Here is a 24,467-nt window from a genome sequence, read left to right on the forward strand (position 1 = left end):
TTTTTCTTTTTTTTTTTATCATAGCTTTCAGGTAGTCCAATAATTTTTAAATTATCTCTCCTGGATCCATTTTCCAGGTCAGTTGTTTTTCCAGTGAGATACTTCACATTGTCTTCTATTTTTTTTTTATTCTTTTGGTTTTGTTTTATAATTTCTTGATCTCTCATGTGTTTATTAGCTACCTATTGCTCCATTCAAATTTTGAAGGAATTATTTTCTATTAATTTTTTTTTTTATTTTTTTTAATGTTTAACAATCACTGCCATACAATTGCGATTTTATCCCTCCCCACCCACCCCCCACTACCTCCCTCCCTCCCCATGACTGCATACAATTCTGTATAGATTCTACATAAACTTTCCTATTGAGTATATTTTCACTATCGTCATGCTGTGTAGTCAGACTAAGATAAATGAAAGAATCCGTATAACAAATCAGAACATGATACACAAACAGATACACATACACAAACATGATCTGCTACATTATGTGAGTGACTTCCATATTTCTCTCTCTGAGTGTGGAAGGCTTTTTGCCTTGAGGTCCACCATTGGGATTTTTTTTTTTTTTCAGAAGTTCTTGTGTTATTACAAAAATCTAAGTCTACCAGAAAAAACTCTCACACACCGTGGTTGTTGCTGTGCATAAAGTTCTCCTGGTTCTGCTCCTTTCACTCAGCATCAGGTCATATAAGTTCTTCCAGGCCTCTCTGAAGTCTTCTTGTTCATCATTTCTTATGGCACAATAGTACTCCATTACATTCATATACCATAATTTATTCAGCCATTCCCCAATTGATGGACATCCCCTTGACTTCCAGTTTTTGGCAACTACATAGAGTGCTGCTATAAATATTTTTGTACATGTGGGACCCTTTCCCATTTTTATGATCTCTTGGGGATATAGTCCTAGTAGCGATATTGCTGGGTCAAAGGGTATGCACATTTTTGTAGCCCTTTGGGCATAGTTCCAAATTGCTCTCCAGAATGGTTGGATGCGCTCACAGCTCCACCAACAATGAATTAGTGTTCCAACTCTCCCACATCCTCTCCAGCATTTATCATTTTCTTGTTCTGTCATGTTTGCCAATCTTATAGGTGTGATGTGGTACCTCAGAGTTGTTTTGATTTGCATCTCTCTAACCAATAGTGATTTAGAGCATTTTTTCATATGATTATAGATAGCTTTAATTTCTTCCTCTGAAAATTGCCTGTTCATATCCTTTGACCATTTATCAATTGGGGAATGACTTGTATGATTATACATTTGGGTCAGTTCTCTATATATTCTAGAAATGAGGCCTTTATCCCCGAGCTTAGCTGTAAAAATTTTTTCCCAATTTACTACATCCCTCCGGATTTTGGTTGCATTGGGTTTGGTTGTGCAAAAACTTCTCAGTTTAATGTACTCAAAGTTATCCATTTTGCATTTCATAATGCATTCTATCTCTTCTTTAGTAAAGAATTCTTCCCTTCTCCATAGATCTGATAAATACACTATTCCTTGCTTCTCCAGTTTATTCATGGTATCAATCTTTATACCTAAATCATGTACCCATTTGGACTTTATTCTTGTGTACGGTGTCAGGTATGGGTCTATGCCTAATTTCCGCCACACTGTTATCCAGTTTTCCCAGCAATTTTTGTCAAACAATGAGTTCTTATCCCAGAAGCTGGGGTCCTTGGGTTTATCAAACAGAAGGTTGCTATATTCCTTGCCTACTGCATCTTGAGTGCCAAGTCTATTCCACTTGTCTACCTCTCTGTTTCTTAGCCAATACCAAGTGGTTTTGATAATTGCTGCTTTATAGTACAGTTTGAGGTCTGGTAGCGCTAGGCCACCTTCCCAAGCATTTCTTTTCATTAGTCCCTTTGATATTCTGGACCTTTTGTTTTTCCAAATGAATTTTGATATTATTTTATCCAGCTCTAGAAAGTAATTGTCTGATAGTTTAATTGGTATGGCACTAAATAAGTATATTAATTTGGGTAGAATTGTCATTTTTATTATATTAGCACGGCCTACCCATGAGCAACTAATGTTTTTCCACTTACTTAAATCTGACTTTATTTGTGCAAAAAGTGTCTTGTAATTGTGTTCATATAGTCCCTGGGTTTGTTTTGGCAGGTAGACTCCTAAGTATTTTATACTGTCTACCCTAACTTTAAATGGGATTTCTCTTTCTATCTCTTGCTGTTGAACTTTGTTGCTAATATATAGGAATGCAGAGGATTTGTGTGGGTTTATTTTGTACCCTGCAACTTTGCCAAAGTTGTTTATTAATTCAAGTAATTTTTTACTTGAATCTCTGGGATTCTCTAGGTAAATCATCATATCATCTGCAAAGAGTGATAACTTAGTTTCTTCTTTGGCTATTCTAATTCCTTGAATATCTTTATCTTGTCTAATTGCTACAGCTAACATTTCTAGTACCATATTGAATAATAGTGGTGATAATGGACAACCTTGTTTCACCCCTGATCTTATTGGGAATGCATCTAGCTTATCCCCATTGCATATAATGCTTGCTGAAGGTTTTAGATAGATACTGCTTATTATTTTATGGAAAGTTCCCTTTATTCCTACGTTCTCCAATGTTTTTAGTAGGAATGGATGTTGTATTTTGTCAAAAGCTTTTTCTGCATCTATTGAGATAATCATGTGGTTTTTGTTAGCTTTGTTGTTGATGTGGTCGATAATGCTAATAGTTTTCCTAATATTGAACCAGCCCTGTAGTCCTGGTATGAATCCTACCTGATCATAATGTATTAATCTCGTGATTAGATGCTGTATTCGTTTTGCTAAAATCTTATTTAAAATTTTTGCATCTATATTCATTAGGGAAATTGGTCTATAATTTTCTTTCTCTGTTTTGTCTCTTCCTGGTTTGGGTATCAAAACCATATTTGTATCATAGAAAGAATTTGGGAGGACTCCTTCTTCCCCAATTTTCAAGAATAGTGTATGTAGTATTGGAATTAACTGTTCTTTAAATGTTTGATAGAATTCACTTGTGAATCCATCTGGCCCTGGAGATTTTTTCCTAGGGAGTTCATTGATGGCTTGTTCAATTTCTTTTTCTGAGATGGGGTTGTTTAAGTATTCAACTTCCTCTTCTGTTAATCTGGGCAATTTGTATTTTTTAAAATATTCATCCATCTCGTTTAGATTATCGAATTTGTGGGCATAAAGTTGGGCAAAGTAGTTTCTAATTATTGTTTTAATTTCCTCCTCATTGGAGGTGAGTTCACCCCTTTCATTTTTAATGTTAGTAATTTGGTTTTCTTCTTTCTTTTTTTTTGATCAGATTAACCAAAGGTTTATCAATTTTATTAGTTTTTTCATAAAACCAACTATTGGTTTTATTTATTAATTCAATAGTTTTCTTTATTTCAATTTTATTAATCTCTCCTTTGGTTTTCAGTATTTCTAATTTGGTATTTACTTGGGGATTTTCAATTTGTTCTTTTTCTAGCTTTTTCAACTGCAAGCCTAAGTCATTGATCTCCTCTTTCTCTATTTTATTTATGTAAGCATTCAGAGATATAAAACTTCCCCTAATAACTGCTTTTGCAGTGTCCCATAAGTTTTGGTACGTTGTCTCACTATTGTCATTCTCTTGAATGAAGTTGTTGATTGTTTCTATGATTTCTTCTTTAACCCAATCCTTCTTTAGAATTAGATTATTTAGTTTCCAATTGATTTTTGGTTTCTCTTTCCATGGCCTTTTATTACATGTAATTTTTAATGCATTATGATCTGAAAAGGATGCATTGATTATCTCTACCTTTCTGCACTGGATTGTGAGATTTTTATGTCCTAGTACATGGTCAATTTTTGTAAATGTTCCATGTACCGCTGAGAAAAAGGTATATTCCTTTCTATTCCCATTTAATTTTCTCCAAAGATCTATCATATCTACCTTATCCAGAGTTTTATTTACCTCCTTAACCTCTTTCTTGTTTATTTTAAGGTTGGATTTATCGAGTTCAGAGAGGGGGAGGTTGAGGTCCCCCACTAGTATAGTTTTGCTATCAATTTCTTCCTTCAACTCCCCCAACCTCTCCTCTAAGAATCTGGATGCTATACCACTTGGAGCATACATGTTTAGTAATGATATTGCTTCATTGTCTATGGTGCCTTTTAGTAGGATATAGTTTCCATCCTTATCCCTTTTGATTAGATCTATTTCTGCTTTTGCTTTGTCTGAGATTAGGATTGCTACTCCTGCCTTTCTTACATGGGCTGAAGCACAATATATTCTGCTCCATCCTTTGACCTTTATCCTATGTGTATCCCCCCGTTTCAAATGTGTTTCTTGTAAGCAGCATATTGTTGGATTATGGCTTTTAATCCATTCTGCTATCCGTCTCCGTTTTATGGGAGAGTTCATCCCATTCACATTCACAGTTATGATTACAATCTGTGTATTTCCCTCCACCCTCTTTCCCACCATTTGTGCTTTTAGCTCTCCCGTCTCCCTTCCCCTCCTCAATAGTATTCACTTTTCTCCCCCTCCTCCTGCAGCCTTCCCCTCCTTCTTTTAGCCCCCCTCCCTTTTAGTCCCCTTTACTCTTATTGCTTCTTTCCTCCCTTTTAGCCACCCTCCCCTTTCTTCCCCCTTCCCCTCCTACTACCTATAGAGCTAGTTAGGATTATCTGCTTAAGGTTATTGTTCCCTCCTTTGAACAAATCAGATGAGAGTACCTCTCAAACAATGCTCATCTCCCTCCCCTCCTTCCCTCTACTATGGTTTTGTACTTCTTCCTGTGATATAATTTGCCATTTTCTGCTTCCCCCTTTCCACACCTCCTATTACATTCCCTTCTCATACTTAAATCATATTTTTGCCATGACATCATTTACTTTATGCCCGTTCCCTCTACATATATCCCTTTTATCATAATAGCTGCACAGTTCTCAAGATTAACAGGTATCATCTTCCCTTACAGGGAGGTAAACAGATTGCCCTAATTGAGTTGCAAGTTTTTGTTTTTGTTTTTTCCCCTCTGTTTACCTTTTTATGATTCTCTGGAGACCTGCATTTGAAGATCAAATTGTCTATTGAGTTCTGGTGTTTTGGTCAGGAAGCTCTGGAAATCCCTTATTTCGTTGAATGACTTTCTCCTTGCCTGAAATGTTATGCTGAACTTTGCTGGGTAGTTGATCCTCGGTTGGAGTCCCAACTCCTTTGCCTTACGGAATATTGGGTTCCAATTCTTTCGATCTTTTAATGTAGAAGCTGCAAGGTCCTGTGTGATCCTGACTGTGTGACCTTGATATTTAAATTGTTTCTTTCTGGCTGCTTGTAGTATTTTCTCCTTCACTTGATAGCTCTGGAATTTGGCAACTATATTTCTTGGGGTTTTGAGTTTGGGATCCCTTTCGGGAGGGGAACGGTGGATTCTTTCGATGACTATTTTGCCCTCTGAGTCTAGTACTTCTGGGCAGTTTTCCTTGATGATTTCCTGGAAGATATTGTCCAGACTCTTTTCTTCATCATGGGTTTCTGGCAGGCCAATAATTCTTAGATTTTCTCTCCTGGATCTATTTTCCAGGTCAGTTGTTTTTCCAATTAAATATTTTAGATTTTCTTCCATCTTTTCATTCTTTAGATTTTGTTTGACTGACTCTTGTTGCCTCATTGAGTCATTAGTTTCTACTTGCCCAATTCTAATCTTGATCGTATTGTTTTCTTCAGTTAGCTTTCGCATCTCCTTTTCCATCTGGCCAATTTTTCCCTTTAAGGAGCTATTTTCTCCATTTAATTTTTGTACTTCTTTTTCCATTCGACCAATTTTCCCAGTTAGGTTTTGGGTTTCCTTTTCCATCTGATCAATTTTCCCTATTAGGTTTTGAGTTTCCTTTTCCGTTTGATTAACTCTTCCTTTTAGGGAATTATTCTCTCCAGTTAATTTTTGAACTTCCTTTTCCATTTCTTCAATTTTCTTTTTCAGATTGATGTTCTCATCAGTGAATTCTTTTTTTATGGTTTTAAAATCATTGGCCAGTTTTTCTTTTATATCCTTCTTCAGACGTTCCAGGTAATCTAGTTGTGCTTGCGAGAAATTCATAGTCCCATCTGAGGTTTCAGATGGAAGTACAGTCTCAGCTCTGACCTCTTTGGTGTTTGTGTTTTGGTCCTTATCCCCATAGAAAGATTCTATGGTTTTTTCACTTTTCGTCTGCTTTTTCCGATTCATGATGTTGGCTGAGTGTTGTAGCTTTTGGTTCTTTCAGTCAGAAGATACAGATCTTTTAAGTTGAGTTGATGTTTGTCTAGGCTAAAAGCAGGCTTTTTTTTTTTGTTGTTGTTGTTGTTTCCCAGATCAACCCTGGGTTTAGCTTGATAGGTGTGTGGGAGGTGTGGTCTGGTCTCAGGCTATCTCCTCAGCTGGCCTGAGGCAAAGGCAAGGTCGGGGGGGGGGGGGGGGGGGGGGGGGGGGGGGATGGTGATCCCAGCTTCCCTATTGTCTTCCCTTTTCCCCTGGAGGGCTGGGGCACGCCTAGAGGCTAATGCGTGTTCCCGCCCCTCCTGGGGCTCATCTCCCGGGCTGAGGCTTGCTTGGGTCTCAGTGCGAATTTTTCTCTTCCCTGGGTCGTCTGTCCCTCCAGATAGCCTCCACCACGGTAGGAAGAATCCCCCTTTGCCACCTCTCCAGCCTCTGGTGTTACGAGACCACTCGCACCTTTCTGCTGCTCCCACTGATCCAGGATCAATCTGGGGAAGAATTTTATGGTTCCCTCACGGTCATCGGGGGGGAGGGGAGAGCACTTACTGATCACTCCGGCATCCCAGCTTCTGGATGTTCAAGTAGTGACCCACTGAAGTCCCGTCTTTAGGCTGAAGATTTCAAAGGCTGTTGCGCTGATATCGTTGGCTCGGCCTGGCTTATCTCCTGCTCCGCTGGTCTCGCCCGCCACTCTCGGGCCCCTCGGGTCGCCTCCGCCCTGCCGCGCCGACCGCGCTGCGCTGTGCACCGGGCTCTTACCCCCGCGGAACAGATCCCTCCCGTGGACCTTCCAGTCCAGCCTGGGCTCCGAATCTGTCAAAGTCCGTCTCCCACTGGATTCTACACCTCCAAAGTCTGGTCAGACTCTCCCCCCAGAAATATCCAAAGGAGTTTTTCCAGGAGCTTAGGTGAGTCGTTGCTTTCACTCCGCCATCTTGGCTCCGCCCCCCAGGAATTATTTTCTTCAGTGAGCTTTTGGACTTCTTTTTCCATTTGGCCCATTCTGCTTTTTAAGACATTCTTCTCATTGACTTTTTGGACCTATTTTGCCAGTTGGGTTAGTTTAATTTTAAAGCTGTTATTTTCTTCAGCATTTTTTGGGTTTCCTTTAGCAAGCTGTTGACTTGCTTTTTATGATTTTCTTGCATCACTCATTTCTCTTCCCAGTTTTCCTCTATGTCTCTTGCTCAGTGTTCAAAATCCTTTTTTTGAACTCTTCCATTGGCCTGAGACCAATTCGTATTTTTTCTTGGAGGCTTTGGATGCAGGACTTTTTTTGTTTTGTTATCTTCTGCTTGTATATTTTTTTTCTTCCTTGTCATCAGTAACGTAAGAAAATACCTCCCTGAGAAAGTAAGAATCTGTAGTCTGTTTCTTTTTCTCTTTTGCTCATTTTCCCAGCAAATTACTTGACTTTTGAGCTCTTTGTTAAGTAGAAGGCTCCAGAAGCAGCCTCCGCTTCAACAGTGCTTGCTGTTGCCCTGGGTCTGGGACTAGGGCTGGAGCTAGACCACACACTCCCCTTTCAGTCAGGTGAGAGACCCTTCGCACTAACCTTCAAAGCCATCTTTGGAGTTTGTGGGTTGAGAAGTCTGGAAACTGCAGTAGCTGCCAGCAGTTCAGTCCCTTAAGGCCTGCTCCAGCTCCATCCATGTTGGCTCAGCCCATGCAGAATTTGCTTCATTCTGTCATTTTGTGACTTCTGCTGCTCTAGAATTTGTTTAGAGTCATTTTTAAAGGGCTTTTTTTGAGGGGTTTGGGGAGAGAGCTCTAGCAGGTACCTGCTTCTACTCTGCCATCTTGGCTCCGCCACCTAAAAATGTGTTTTATGATATCTTCTTCAATAAGAGTTAAGTATCTTCTTCTGAAGAATTACCACTAGTTGAAAAACTACATAATGATAGATAAATGGGAAGAGAAATATAGAGGCTAGATACGGTAGAGTTAAATACAGAGATCCCAAAAGTCTTAATGCAGGCTTGCACTAAGACTTTTGGGATGCCCTGTTTGAGCTGGCATTGTGGTAGTAGTAGACTTGTAGGAATCAAATGATGGTCTCCAGCATAGCAGATGGGAACACTTATCATTGTGTGCTCCACCTGTTTTTTCCCCTTTCCTTTTCTTTCCCTTCCTTTGTCCCTCTACATTCCCAGTCCAGATATTTGCTTCTTTGCTTCATTTGAAATTGTATTAGCCTTGTGGAAGTAGCAAAAAAAAAAAAAAAAATTAGAGGCATTTTGCTGAACCTTCAAAGAAATGGCATGATTGCAACAGTCTTCAGTGGTGAATCTTGCAGTTGACTCATGTTTTGTGTGACCAAAACTCAGTATTTGGTTGCAAATTCAGCCTCACTTTCAGTTATTTAATCTGTCAAGTGCATGCTGAAAAAGGTGACAACATATAAACCATATGGAAGGATAAGAGAGTATTCAAAGAGCAAACTGGGGAGGCGGGGGGATGTTTTGCAAAGAGACCAGGAATGAGAGATCTTGCTCACCTTTATTTCTAGATTAGACTTGTTATCGGTGATATTACAGAGTGGTTATAATTTTTTTGTTTTGTCAAATGAGTATGTTTGTACAGCTGTTAGAAATAGGAATTGTATCTTTCAAATATCAGCTATATACTTCACCCAATTTGTGCACAGGTGGGAAAATTTCTAGGAATTTAAGTCATCAAACTTAAGGTGTTTTTACCACCTTCTACCCAGAGGGAAAAAAAACCCAGATTTTCCCCTTTTCTTAGAAACTGAGAATTTTGATATTTATGCAGCATAGATGCAAAAAGAAGCTTATGGAATGTTCTGAACCACAACCATAATTCTTAGAGGCCTCTCTGCACAGCGGTTACCCTAGGTACAGGAATGCCCCAGGGAGGTCCAGAGGATAATACGCCATCCATAAGTCTAGCGTGCAAAGCATGGGAACTCAGGTACTGAGCACTTCCAAATCAAAGGAAAAAAGTACTGTGAGCATCAAGAAATGCTTCAAGAGTGCAGGAGTCCATTAGGTGCACACAAGGCTGTACAGGAGGCAGGCATCCTTCCAAAAGGCAACAGTAATTTACACTGTGGAAATGAGTATAATCTTGCAGAGGTGAAAATGGACTTGTTAATAAAATAGAAAACCTTTTCAGCGCTGGTGATGAAAAGCCCAGAGCTTGTTAGAAACTTTGAAATGCAAACAGAAATTTAGAGAAGGAACTGAGCAATGATGAATTTCTGGCATCCTGAGAAAAGAGACCTGATGTTCCTTCTGAATTCCACTGTCTTCAAGGGTCATAGAGAGAGGTGACAGACAAGACCTGGTTGTAGTTTTGTACTTTGGTTGGTTTTCAATGAGGAAAGAAAAGGGAAGGGGAAAGGAATATATTAGGAAAAGAAATGAATAAGGGGCAAAACCATATTATTTTGCACAATTGAAATAAGTAAGAGTACAACCATGGAAGAAGGCAGTGGACTGAACAACCTTCTCATGCACTCTTATCTGAACCTTGCAAAGGAAGGTGGAATGTACACAAACACATGCATTTTAATTTAGATATACATTAAACTCCACAGAAGAAGAGCATAAGAAGGAGCAGAGGGAGGGAGGGAAGTAACGAGCAAAACAGAGTTATACCCAGGGTGGATCCTAAAGGGAGAGTTAAAAAACAGGAAAGTATGAGAAACAAAGTTCATGGGCTGGCCTTGATGGTGGGAGAAAGAAGAGAGTAATTAGGACACACATATAATTTTAGATTATTAATATTGATCATATTCTTTCTCTCTTTCTGATTTGCAAAGGTATGGAAAAAGATAAAAAAGCCTAAGAATATGATGAGGTAAACTAAGTCCATTCACTGCAGCGCTTGCCATGAGGGCTTCTTGAATTTAAAGAATTAAAAAAAAGAGACATGATCAGTTTTTCTTTCCTATTTCAATTCCTGGTGACAAATATTTTTCAAAATGAGTAATTATGTACTAACCCATTATGCAAAGGAGATTCATTAAAGGATCTTACTTATAGCTCATTGAAACAAGAGGGGCATGCTTATGGCCTCCAAATGTGTATATGATGAATTGGGGTAGTGGTGTAGCAGCGCCTGTGATTGTGGTAATATGTAGAAGCTCCAAAATGGCTTTTCCTTTTTGTAGAGGAAAAGTCAAATATCTGGCCCACATTTGGAGATTCTTCCGTCTTTTCAGAGTTGTCACTATGGGGGAAAATGTTGGCTGCTGACTCTGCTTACAGATCTATACTTTGGGATCTTTGAGTGCAGTAATTGATTGAGAGGAATGAAATTGGAACTTTGCCTGATTCAAAGTTGGCTTACAAGGGAAATATGCAATGGCTTATCTGTGATGCCAGGTGCCATGAGGCTGTCTGGGTATACGCAGATGCTTAGCTATAAAGTTTGCTTTGGGCAGAGGGAGAGGCCGTCTTGCTTGGTTTTAGCCAAGTTTATCCACCTAAGCACAAATTAGGTAAAGAACTCACATGATATGAGGAAGAAAGCTACAATTCCTACTTCTAATAGCTGTAGAAACATATACATGACAAAATTTCTAGGAATTTTGAAGTCATAGAAATGTTGATTTTTTTTTTCACCGCCTCCTTTTCCCTACCTAGAGAAATGCTGTTTTGCATTTCCCCCTTCTTTGAAACACAGAATTTTGACAAGACATTGCTTTGACAAAAGTGTGTGTGGTGTGTGTGTGTGTGTGTGTGTGTGTGTGTTAGAGAGAGACAGAGAAAGACAGAAAAGGATGAGCTAATGGTTTAATTTGGCCAGTGTGCACTCTACATATGATAGAGCCCAAATGAATTAATGACAGAGTTTTTTATTAGTTGTGCTGTCATTCTTTTATATTTTGTTCAGATTTCTAAAGTTTGATTTCTAAAACCTTTTGCTTTCATATTTGCAAACATTCTTATGCTTTTGTATTTTATGAGCATTTCCTTTCAAATTCTCTATTCTTCTGAAAAGTAAAAAAAAAACTAGGGACCTCCACATAGCTCCTAATTTTTTTCAGAATGAGCAGTTAATTATCTTTTTCTAAACAAGTTGTGCCTTGTAAACGACAAATAATTTCATCTCCTAGTAGGCATCAGAAGCTTCTCTGGTTTAGAGAAGTAATCTTTAATGGAGCCACTGAATTTGTAATTCTGTTTGCTGTAATGGAATCACTTTAGGTAGAAAGGGGATACTTTTTTTTCTACCTTTTGCTCTTTCCACCTTATTAAACTGCTGTCTTAGAAGCAAGCAGTTCTTAATTCCTGTGACAGTTCTGGTTTTAATTTAAAATAAAACTTTAACATAGAAAGGAACATGATGTATCGCTATTTAATGGGTTCATTCACGTATTTGAGCCCCAAATTGGTGAGGGGAAGTTGTTCAAAAATTTGAATATTTTCACATAAAATAAAACTGAAGGAATATAATCGTAATGTTACTTGGTTCCTTAGCCTAGAACCATATTCATATTTCTTCAGTTTACTTCCTTGCAGTATCCTATTACTAAATATCCTGAGCTGTTTGAATTTTGAATTGCCACGTGGTACATGTTTTGTCACTCCTCAGAATTGCAGAGAAAATTTTAATCATTAAAAGTCAAAATTCAAAGTAAATTTTTTTTTTTTACTTTTTTTGTATATCTTGTAGATTTTGTAAGAAAGGATAGTCTGAATCTATATTTAGATGTAAAACATTTATGCTAGAAAAATTTCCTTAAAAACAGGTTTTTCTGGAAGGTTTAAAAAAAAGCAGAAGTAAGTACATTTGAAGTCATTTCATGATTCCAAATGTCAGCCTTTGATAAAGCAGTAAAAGCACCTTTTTCCTAACCACATATAACATAAATACTTCATGACATTATACTACAAACTACTAGTAGTAGTCTCAAAAGTCAGATGGAGAGGTGGGGGAATGGTATTAGGAGGGGTAAAGTGACTTTAGCCCCATGCTTGCAGGGTTGTAAATCATTCATGGATGCCAGTGCAATGAAGGGAGTCTTTAGTGTCAAAATATTTCATTCACTTGGTCTATTTGGTCTACAAGGGTCAATTAAATTGTGACTTTTTGGAATACATCGAAGACATAAAATTTCATTTTATTCAGTATTAAGTATCTGTAAGGTATGATGAATTTTGCTAGGAGAAATAAAGTATTTCTCAGAAACATTGATTTTTCTTTTTTCCCCAAAGGGAACAACCCTTGTCAGATACTTTTGTGGGTACCTAACTACACCTCCAGGGTCATCGTTTCACCTAGGGCCAATCAAAAGACACAGTGTTTTCAAGGAATTTGGAAGCATTTTCTCATGGATTGGAAGCATAGCTAGGAAAATAGAATAGAGAAAATAAAGGTATTTGGTGGGGTTTATTGCAAAGATTAAGTTAAACCATATACTAGCTATCTTAGAAGATTCAATTTATAGAATTTTAAAAGATGAAAATAGAATCTGAATGAGGTAGGATAGGGGAGTCATGGTTTGGAGAAGTTGTACTAATTGAAAGTAAATATGTTAAATATAAAAGTTTCCTCTTAACTAATTTGCTACCCTGTGTGTATTTCTTGCATATTTTTAATGTTCAGTTTTAAAATTGTTAAAATATATGAATTTCTAATGCATTGTTATAGAATATTTAATTGTTCCCAGATGTTAACTAATATTTGTTTTCTTTCTTCTTTTCTTCAATAGTAAAAAGCCCCTTCGATGAAACATTTGAAAAGATACAAGTAAGTAAAGATCGACAGTAACAACTATATATTTTAGGGTAACTATTACAAAATTTGGAAGTTGAATGGACCTCAGCAGCCATCTAGTCTACCCCATTTCGTTGTTCTAAGATTACTATCAGTCTACAGACTATTCTGACACATTTATATGGAATATTTTCAGGAGAACATCTTTTGGTCCATGAGTACCTTAAGTTCAGTTAAATCACATCCAGTTACTACCAAGAAGCAGAATAATTCTGATCCTAGGATAACTCACTTTCAAATAGAAGTGATAACTTAATTTCAGATAATTAAAATTTTCATAGTACCATACTGTGCTCCTTACTAGATGTTGGCAAGAAAGATTTCCTATGTTATATGTATATAAACATAGGTGCACAAGTGCATAATATAAGGTTTCCATCTGAATCTTAAGACTTGAAATTGGTCAGTGCCTACTTTGATAATAATATGGCTCCCAACTTTTATTGTATTTACCAATATGTTAGAATTTACCAGCATCTAAATTCTTACTCTATGGCTTTGTAGTAAGTTATCATTTTTGACTATATTTTTCTTTATTATCAGGTATATAAGACTGAGATTGACAATACAATAAACAGCTTTTGCCAATAATTAAATAAAACTTTTACCTTTCCCTATGGTGTGGGACCCAGTTTGTTGGAAGCATGTTAACCTCCCTCATTGTGGCACAAAAAGTATTGATACTGCTGTCCTGGACATAATGAGTACCCTATTATCCTTCCTAGGTTTCTCTGGAAGGCCTTGGAGTCAACAAAATAATGATAGAGGTTTGAGGCAAGCTGTAGCCACTATCACTCATTATTGTTTATTGTCAAGTTAGTGCATCACTATGCATACACTATAATGTTGTATGCCTTCATGTATGTCATCATGTATGTTAAATAATGTATATTTTATTAGAATCTGTGTTGGGACCTCTGAGGTTGTCTAGTCCTATTTGTACCTAAATAGAAATTCTTTATAATGTCCTATTGAGTCATCATTCAGCCTATATTTGGGACATCTTCCAGTGATGCAGCCTGGATAGCTTGGATCATTAGATTTGCTGTGTATCAAGCACAGTCTGCCTCTGCAGATTCTACCCATCACTGCTAATTTTCCCCTGTGGAGATAAATAGAACTCTTTTCTACATGAGAAGTACTTGAAGATGAGCAACATATTTTTTCCCTTAAGTTTTTTTTCTCCAAGCTAAAGATATCTGGTTCCTTCAGATGATCCTCACATGGCATGGTCTTGAGTCCTTTCCTCTGGGCAATAGGGATGCAGAGATAGAACAAAGAAGTTCCCATCCTTAAGGAGCTTATGTCTCTTGGTTGAAGTGATAGGTATACATATAAATAAAATGCAACATGTGTACAAAACAAATTCAAGGTAATTTGATTGAGGGAGGGGACAGTAGCAGTTCAACAGATCAGGAAAGGTCTCTATCTAAGGTGGCACATGAACTGAGGTGTGAAGTAAGCTAGAGATTTCTAAGAGGCAGAGATGTGGGGGTGGGAGAGCAGACTGTGTGCAAAGCTCAGAAAAAAGAGTTGGAATGTCATGTGCAAAAATCAGTAAATTTGGTTGGGCCCGAAAATGGATGAAAGAGAATGTGAAATAAGCTTGTGCCCAAGGCCTCTTTCCAGGGTGTCACTTGAAGCAAGTTCAGTCTTAGAGTGCCTGAACCAGGAGGACTTGCTTCTGTCTGGCCCTTTGTCCCCCGTGGAGTCAATTCAGGAAAATCTCCACAGTAAATCATAGGCTTCTTCAGATATGAGTAATAGGTCTCCAGCTCTTTCACATGAGACAGTGCTTATTTCACCTACAGAAAATGCCTAAGATACTAATGACTCTCGGAAGTCCTTGAACAAACACAGAAACATAAAGCATTGAAAAGTAGCTCATTAACTCCCCCCAGAATGTCACTGAACTTGGGTTTATCAGTGCCACTCATTGTCATTCTGAGGAGGTTCCTTTGTCTACACATTGCTACATAGTCTCCCCAAGATTCATAATACTATTCTGTAATTTAGGTTCCTTCTGTTCCTTACCTTCAGAAGTTAAATCTACTTTGGTGCTTTGGAATTTGTTGACCAAATGAGATATATATTAGACAGTAACCCTGTAGACTTTCATCTTTCCTTTTAAACTTCTTGGAGCTGACCTTTTCCAGTGTGTTAATGTCCTTCTTAGAATATAGTAGCCTGCTTGAATGAAACGTTGTTTAGATGCCTGGTCAGGACAGAGGAATGTTTGATCACCATCTCCTTTGTTCTAGACATTTTATTTTTCTCCTTTAATCCAGCCTAAATTCCTTTTTTTTCTCTGCTGCATTATACTTTTGAGGCATATTAAATCAAAAGATCTTTTTCAAAGAAACTATCCAGCCATATCTCATTCCTTTCTAGTACTTGTGAAGTTGATCATTTAAGCATATGTAGAACTTGACATTTTTCCATATTACAGCTCATCATTGTAATTCAGCTCATCATTGTAACTTGCAAGATCTTTCTGGGTCCTTCCTGTGACCTGAAGTTATAAGACTGTTCTTCCCACCCTTATGTTATCTACAAGCTTAATGATCAAGCCCAAATACGTTTTTATCCAAGTTATTTATAAAAGTGCCCTCTACATACAAAGCATGCTTCCCTCTACATTTTTTTGCAGGCACCTGCAATCCAAGGGCCACCAGTTGTGTAGGCCCGGTGTTAAGTAACAGAAAACCAGGAATAAATCCTTGGGGTATTCCAGTATACATCTCCTAAGTTTTATATAGACCCATTAATGACTGAATGTTCAACCATTTCATAATCTGCCTAACTACTGTTATGCAATCCATATGCCTATTTCGTTCATAGGAATAGCATGAGATAATTTGTTAAAAGTTCCACCAAAATCTAGATAGATTCTATAGCATTCACCTCATCTACTAGTCTAGTTATTCCCTCAGAAAAGGAATTAGGTTGTCTTACATGAGCATATCCTTCGTGAAGATTATCTTTACGATCACTTTCTTTTTTTAAATGCTCATTTACCATCCCAGCCACTTCCACCATACACACATTTATTCTGGACCTATGATTTCGTCATCAGGGACTTCCAGTGTTGAAACTCTATACCATACTGATCTGTAATTTATCTATGCATAATATATATTCTTAGAAAATTGCCTTGGACACTGAGCAGTTAAGTGAGTTGCCCAGGATCACACAGCTTGTATGTGTCAGAAGCAGGATTTAGTCCTAGGTCTTAGGATTTAACTTAAACTGACTCTCTGTATGCCATACTTTGCTGCCTCTCATGGTCTTTATATGCATACTAAAATTTTTCTAGGAGCTGAAGACAAGCTCACCATTAGCATACTCTCCCTCTACGCCCTTTCCTTTTTTGAAAATCTAGGTGACATTTGGCCTCCTCTAGTCCTTTAGCACTTTTCCCATTCCTCATGATCTTTTGAACATCTGTGCATTCTTTCACCATTTTGGGATGTGGTTTGGCTCACCTGACCATGTGATTGAACTCATTGAGGGCAACTAGTTTCTCTCAATGCATTTTTACTTAATTTGGGTATCAACTTACTGTTTAACCATTTTTGTTTCATGCTTCACAATTTTTCATGCTTGTCTGAGAGTGGATATCACCTATCCTTTAAATAGAGCAAAACCTTTATATGGCTTCTCTCTCCTCTTGTCTCTTGTCTTTATTCAAATATATGCACAAGTCAGATGAGGATAAGCTAGATCCAGAATCTGACCTGGAAAGAATTATGAGTTTAGGAAAACAGTAGAGAAATAATATAAAAGATTTAGGAACAGAGTATTGGATGGTATAAAGAACTACAGGGAATAAACCAATTGGATCTCTTCTTATTGAATAGTGCTCTTAGAGCCTAAGTATGAGTTTTGGAAAGGAGAAAGTTCAATTACTTTTAGGCATGAGAAATGTAGGAGAGGGCAAATGAAGATAAAATTTTTATGGTAAAAGTATGGAAGTTGGATGGCCTTTTCTGTTTGTTGGGTAAAACTGGAGATGAAGTCACCTGTAGGTGATTAGTAAAGAGGTTTGAAAGAGTTGCTAGGGACATTTGACAAGATAATGTGTTAAGTAAATAGATTGCCAAGCAAAGTTGAGAGCTCAGCTGAGATTACCCTGAGTTTGTAGTGGTCATTCAGCTGGTTGTGTCTTTCTAGAAGATGATGATAACTCCTGATTTCTACCTCTTAGCAGAGGTGTGATGGACTGGAAGTACAGAAGGAGACATACATTTTCAGATCCAGTGTGTGGATTTGCTTTGATTGTTACAAGGTAGGGCTTCTGTTTGTAGGGAAGAAGAATTGGTAGTTTTAGTGGTTTTTTTAAAAAAGAAAGAAAAAATATGACAATGAAACATTAAAACTTCACAAAAGAGTGGAATGAAGTTCAGAATGGGCCAAAACCAATAGTTTTACTACTACCATGTTAAATTTAGTCTATACTTTAAAAAAAAACCCCAGCAACTATAGAATAGAAATTCAGTTTGATATACAATCTTTTTTTTTTTTTGGTATATTAAATATATATAATTATATATATTTATATATGTATAGTAAATATGTAAATATATTTGTATATTAAAATACTTATGTTTGTTGCTATTTAAGTTCAAAATAAAGAAAATTTTAAAAAGAAAGAAAAATGGCCTCATCAGTATGAAACCCTGTTTATAAAGGCCTATTCAGAAAGAAGATGCAGGTACCAGAATTCTCAGCAAGGCCGCTGGCATGGAAATATTACTGAAACACTCTGGATTCTTAATGCCAAGAATTTAGGCGTTCTTAATGCCTTGTTGGTATTAAACATTTAGTAGATATTTTAACTGAACTGACCTTTACTCTGTCTACCTGTGAAAGGAAATAAGACTCTAGAGTTGCTGGGATCCTCTGAAAGCTAATAAGGGAACTGTTGATCATGTGTTAAGTTTCTGAAGACAAGTGTGGTATTCTAGATGATTATTGAATTTGGAGTCAGAGGACCTGGATTCAAATTTGGCTCTGCTGCTTTCTACCTATGTGACCTTGGGCAAGTCACCTTCATCTCTCTGAGCCTCTGTTTCCCTACCTATAAAATGGGGCTGAACTTGACCTCTTAGGTCTTTTCCAACCCTAATCTATGATTTTATGATCTATTAAAATTCATCAAACAAAAGTAAATGGTTTAAAAATTAAGATAGAGGGGCTTAGCTTAGAAATTTCAAGAAGTTTATTTTTGAATAATAGAGCTGCGTTGACTAATAGTCCACTCATAGAATCAGAGGTGTATAAAGTTTCAGTCATTTTTGACTTCCTTGCATGCCTAGTATTATAAGAAGATTAAGAAGAAATGTCAGAAGGACTGTGAATGTTCTTTTTCTTCTTATTTTCTTCTCCTGATCATAGACTTAGAGTTAGAAGAGACCTGAGAACATGGGTTCTTAGCATGTTTTGTATATTGGGCCCTTTGTCTTAGAAAAGTGAGACAACCTTCAGGGCAGGAAGGGTTTTTCAACCTGGGTTCAGTGAACTTGGCTTTTAAAAAATATGTAGACAGCTGTTCTAATGTAATTTGTCATCCTTTGTATTTTGTATTATGCATTTAAGAACATTCTGATAACAAAGGAAACCACTTTGATAGATGAGAAAATGAAGGTCCAGCAGAATTGACTTCGCAGAGACACCCAAAAAATAAGTGACAGAGCTGGGACTCCAAATCCAACATTTCTCACTGTATCATAGTCATTGGTGGCTCTGCAGTCATGGTCATTCATGTAGTAACTACTCATGTGGGTGCTTTTCAGTCTTTTCATTTTCCTTGGTGACTTCTTCAGTGTCCTTGGGAAGCAGGGTAGTATAGTGTCTAGAATGCTAAAACTGGAATCAAGAGCCCTGGGTTTAAATCCCATTTGGGGTCCTAACTAGCTCTTGGCTGCTTGACCTTGGACAGACAACTTAGCTTCTCAGCCTTACTTTCTCATCTCTCTAAAATGAGGATGATAATAGGACTTGCCTGTTACTGTGAGGATCAGGGGAGCTAATATGTGAAAAGTGTTTGCAGAACTTAAAATGCTATTAGTAGCAGTTGTTTTTTACTAGCCATTACGATCCACATTGTCAGCCTTTCCAAAAGCCCAGTTCCAGTTCCTTGATTTATTCAGCTCGAATGTCCTTTGTACCATTCTACTTTAACTACACATAAGCCTGGCAGTATCGTTATTCAGAATTGTCCTGTCTCCAAGAACTTGAACTCTTTCCCCTTCTTTGACCACAACCTGCTATCATTTAGCTCTTGCATCACCTTAACTCTCATAGAACTTGCTTTTTGCCTTCAGCAGGCCCTCCAGTGCTTTAATCCCTTTCTTGTTGTCAATTTTGAAGCAAATGCTGGATTGGACTCACATTACATGTATGGTAGAGGCAATTCCACCACTGTGCAGGTCACCATCTTGTTTGCCCTCTTGACAGAATTCAGTGGGGATATCACTTCCTTATTCCTTGAAGTTGTGTCCACTTGGTCCATTCCAAGATCATGTTAGTTTTTATTGCTGCTGTGTCACATTGCTAACTTACTGAACTTGTCTATTTAACTCCCCAGATTTTTGTCCGAACAACTCCTGCCAACCATGCCTGCATCATCTCTTGTAATATCAATTATTTTCTATCTAAATGTAAGACTGCAAATATCAATGACAGTGGCTTAGCAGGTAATGTTTGCCAGTTTTTTCAGGACCCAGATTTGTGTAGTTCATCTTATCCAAGTGACCTGAAGTCATCAAAGGCAGCTTGGTGCTTTCTTGCCTTACTTACGTTGGGTTTTAACTGTCTGTTAGTCATTTTTGTTCTCTCATTTGCAGTGCAAAAGTCATTCTTTGCAAAAAGAAAACAAAAACAAAACAGAAGCTAATTAAAAATTTGTGCAGCTCGACCTTCTCTCCCCATGGCAGAGACTGTCTTTGTTGATGCTCAGCATACTACAGTCTGCTTTTCCCAAATCTAGGGTGCATGTCAAGACTAGGCCTAGTGTTCCTTTCCTGCTCTAGGGTAGAACTATCACTTCCCCTCTAAGGTTCCCATCATTTCCACTGCAGACACCAATTCCCCTCAGTGAGAGTTAGACCCAGAAGAAAATTTCCCCTTGTTGATTCCTCCACCTTTTTAAGAGTGAAATTATCACTAAGGCAAGTCAGTAAGTTATTAGAACTTCTGCTTTTGCCAGAGAGTGAGCTGTATTATGTGTCGAGATAATTGAATCCTCCATCATTACTGTATCATGCCTTGCCTCTGTGCCAGTCTTGTGGTCTGTTTTCCAAATTCCTTGGAGATAGAAAGTGTCTTCCCATGACAAAATCACTATTATTCCTTCCCTTGAACATCACCCAAATACTCTCCACAATGCCCCTCTGGTTCCAGAATTTTTTCATATGAATATACCTTTGTTTTAAATTACCATTATTTTTTAGTGAACAGATATATTTTCTTTCTCTGCCACCCCAGTGGGGGAAGGGGAGAGAATCCTTGAAATGCACATGTCTACTCAAGCAAAACACATTCCTCAATTGACCGTATCTAAAAATAATGTCTCATTTTGCATCCTGTGTCTGTCACTTCTCTGTCAGGAGGTGAATCACGTTTCCATGTTTGCATTCTTATATAGATCATATACGTGCATATATGTATATGCATATTTATAAAATATACTGAATATACAGTGCTATTCTCTGTGTGCCTCCCCCCCTTTAAATCTACCATGTGTCTTTGAGTAAAGCATTTGTTAAACATTTACTATGTTTAAAACAATGGGAAAACAGCATTTAAAAGTAAGAATAGCTCTTTTTTCAAAAAGCTCACCTTCTAAAGGGAGGGAGGATACATGGAAGGTTTCAGCTGTAAGTAGCATGGAAAGGTTTCCACATCCTTGGAGTGCCATAGATGAAACAGGTGGTGGTGCCTCTTTGTTAATGTAATTTTCACAGATAAAATCATAGTAGTTTCTGATGTTGAACCATTGGATGAAGACTTTAGTGACAACTTTCTTTTCTGGGTATTAAATAAAGGATACTCATCCAGATCCATGGTCCAGTTATATATTTTGTCCCACAAAAATCTTAGTGATTTGTCTGACATCAAATTTGCCACCTTACATTGCCTAATTTTGGAGCATTTGTGTATAGAAATTGGGATGGATTTTTGTCTTGCGATTTTTCTAGTTGTCTCAAGAGTTCTTCCTTGTTGGGTGCCCTTTATAGTATATAATTCAGAGTGTGCACATAGGCAGTCTTTTTTTCCTTCATCCTATTTAGTTTAAAAGCCTTTTTAGTTACCAGACTTTAATTACCAATTTTACCAAGCTTTGTTAAGTATACTCTATCTCTGATCAGGATAATGTTATCCATGTATTATAAACCATGTTCAGAAAGACTGATCCTGTTTTCTGACACTATCTTCTTGGGTAACTGTTTACTTATTAATTTTTCTCTTCTGCCTCCCTTTCCATCAGCAAACAACAGTGAGGAAAATCACCACTCTGCCCATGTGATCTTCAGTTTCTTGTCCAACACTTCATAATTGTTGGCAGTACTTTTTAGGTTCCTTTTGGAAGTGTCATTTGTGTCCTTGTGAACACTAGAAGTAGCCCTTTTGATAAGTCTTAGGAAGTTCTCAGATATGTCTTAGAAAGTTCTCAGATATGTCTTAGATCCTTAGATCAGGGTTGGGTAACCTGTGGCTTCCAGGCCCTCAAGTGCAGCCCTTTGACTGAATCCAAACTTCATTGAACAAATGCCCTTAATAAAAACAGAACAAATCTGTAAAAATTGGACTTAGTCACCTAAAGGACCATCAAGGCCATGTATGGCCTTGAGGTTTCAGGTTCCCCACCCCTGCTCTAGATTGTTGTCAAGTCACTATATTGCTGCTTAAATAGTCTTTAACTACATCTTCCTCCTTACTTCCTTTTCTTCTTCCACCTCCTTCTTCCTCTTCTCTTTTCCTTCTGACCATTACTGAATAATCTCTCACCTGACAGCTTCTGTAGCCCCACTCCATCATCCTCTGGTAAATAAGCAGCCTCTTCTCCAGAACCTCCAGCATTATCCTCAAGAATATCTCAAATCTGTTTTTAAGCTCTATTATACAGTTGTCCTTTTCCTTCCTTTTTTTCTTCTGCATACTTAATGTTTGTCGCTATCAGGTGTCCCCTTTTCTCTTTGATTCTTCTTTTGAGGATTGTTTGTTCCTGTCTTTTGGTCATTGATTTATTGTGTTCCTGTCTTGTACATCCCAGACACCAATTCTTCCTCATTAGTGAGAATCAGGTGGTTTGGTTGTTTTTTGGGGGATTTTTTGTAAAGAGTTTCTCCTTATTAGATTCTCCATCTTTTGAAGGATTAAACTATTAAGGTAAGTCAAGAAGTGGTTAGCTTTGATGGAGAACACTTGATTTGATCTCTGAATAATTGATGTCCCCCATCACTAATATTATCATGCCTCTGCCTACTTTATGATTTGTTTCCTGAACTTGTCTGTTAATTTCTTTCTGTCCATGTCATCTCTAATATGTATCTGTTGCAGTTGTTTCTGTTTCTTTCCTCATTTGAAGAGAAATCCTGGGGCTCATTTCCTTGATTTTTTTTTTCTTTAGTGAACTCTGGGTGTTTTGACTGCTATTTTTCTTTTTTCCTTTCTTGTACTATTCTTTGTAGTAACTAGCTAGGTGAATATATATAAACAGTCTCTTTTCCCATCCTTCTAAGTTTAAAACCCTTTTGTTTGTGTTTCTGAAATGCCAGACAGACAGTCTTACAAGTCTTTGATAAATACACTCCATGTCAGAGTAGGCATCTGTTATTCCCATATTTTTAGCTGTGGTACAGAAATCACAATCACATTCTCAGACACCATGGTCTTAGCCAGCTGTTGACTTTTCATCAATTTTTATCTTCTGGATCTTGTGCTTTAAATAAGCAGTGTGGAAAAAATACATGCCTCTACAATTTTCAGTTTTTTGCCCAAGATTTAATAATCTTTGGCATTTTTTAGGTTCCTTTGGGGAGTGTCATTTATGCTTATATGAATCATCATAAGTGGATTGTCATCCCTTTTACTTGGAGATTCTTCTCTAATGTCTTGAATACAAAGTCCTGGAAGACTAGCAGCCTCTCTTGTTACTTGTCATCCTTGCAGATAAGGCTGGCCTTGGGTAGGGAGTGGGGAGTTAGCAACCTTCTTTATACCCTTCTTGGGTGCTGAAAGCTTCAGTGACTCTAATCCTTTCTTCTACAACAAGTTCCTTATAGCTCTGTCTTCTTCAGAAGGTGTCTTAGATTTTTTTTTTTCACATTCCAGGTGTCCTTTTTATGTATTTCCTTTTCAGTTTTATGACAAGTATACTTCTCTTGTATTTGAGATCTTTTCTCCGTCCATCCATGCCGTCCCTGCCCCCCCACCATTGCAGTGCCATTTATTTTTCTTTGTTTGAGAACCTTTCTAACTGCAGCGTTTTTTAAACTTAACTGGAAGTTCCTTCATCTAGTAATGAAGTGTTCTAGTCACTTCGTTTTCATTTCTTTGAAAGGGGCCATCCTACACTTGAACATTCCCTTGGCTTAAAAAAGCAGAAATACTAACATTTCACATTCAGTGCAAACCACTGCCAGATACTTTCCACACTGACTGCAATTCTCGAACTTTTTTTTTTAACTCCACTCCAAGGTCCATTTAGGACCTTGGCTCCTAAATACCCATTAGGATATTTCCAGTCTTTTATTACCTGTCAATACCTTGGCAGCCAAACCAACCTCCACTCTCTCAACAACTTCATAATCATGCTCTATTACCCTCCTGTTTTAGTACAGACTATTTGTTTTAGATATGTTGTAAAAATTTTAAATAACACAGTTTTTGTAACATATTTTTTTTATTACCTTGCCTTATCAGTTTCCCCTTCTCTTTTTTCTACTTAGAGTCCCCTTCCAATCCTTGCTTCTTAATGAAGCTCTCATGCCTTCTTTCTTCCTCTTGCTGATGTTCTGTGTCCTCATGCCTTATGTTATCTGTGGATTCTCTTCATCATTTCTTGCAGCACATGAGAGGCTGTGGTTGTCTTCTCTACAGGAAGAATCTCAGACCTATTCCGTAACTCTAAAGGATTAGTCTTCCTTGTCCCTTTGTCCTCTAATCTCCTGACTTGTGGGGTATTTTTTCTCTTTGTTTTCCCCTTGAAGTGTTTCTTCTGTCCTTTAAAGAAACATTTCTTTCTTTGTTGGATAGCTAAAGGTAGATAAGCAGTCTTCTAGCCCTTTTACTTTTTCCTAGTAGGAAGACAGTCTGTATTTTGCATATTATTAGCTTGGCAGTGGCATAATATTGCATAATTCAGCCTTTATTGTTTACCTAAAATCATGCTTTCCCCCTAAACTTTCAGAAAATGAAAACCTTAGGTTTCTGTTGCTCTTGCTGCTAATTGCCACAACTGAGGTGGATGAAGATGATGAT

At 37.6% G+C, this 24,467-nt stretch overlaps 1 protein-coding gene across 2 annotated transcripts in view; it reads left to right on the top strand.

Annotated features, from left to right (window-relative positions):
- The window catches only part of LEMD3 (LEM domain containing 3), an 86,638-nt gene that overhangs the window by 25,547 nt on the left and 36,624 nt on the right, over window positions 1-24,467 (top strand). For both annotated transcript variants that reach the window (XM_072655278.1, XM_072655279.1), the window contains exon 2: window positions 12,916-12,953. In XM_072655278.1, coding sequence (XP_072511379.1) covers window positions 12,916-12,953 — 38 coding nt within the window. The remainder of the gene's footprint in view (window positions 1-12,915; window positions 12,954-24,467) is intronic.

The sequence above is a fragment of the Notamacropus eugenii genome, chromosome 3, assembly GCF_028372415.1.
Source record: "Notamacropus eugenii isolate mMacEug1 chromosome 3, mMacEug1.pri_v2, whole genome shotgun sequence".
Lineage (NCBI taxonomy): Eukaryota > Metazoa > Chordata > Mammalia > Diprotodontia > Macropodidae > Notamacropus > Notamacropus eugenii.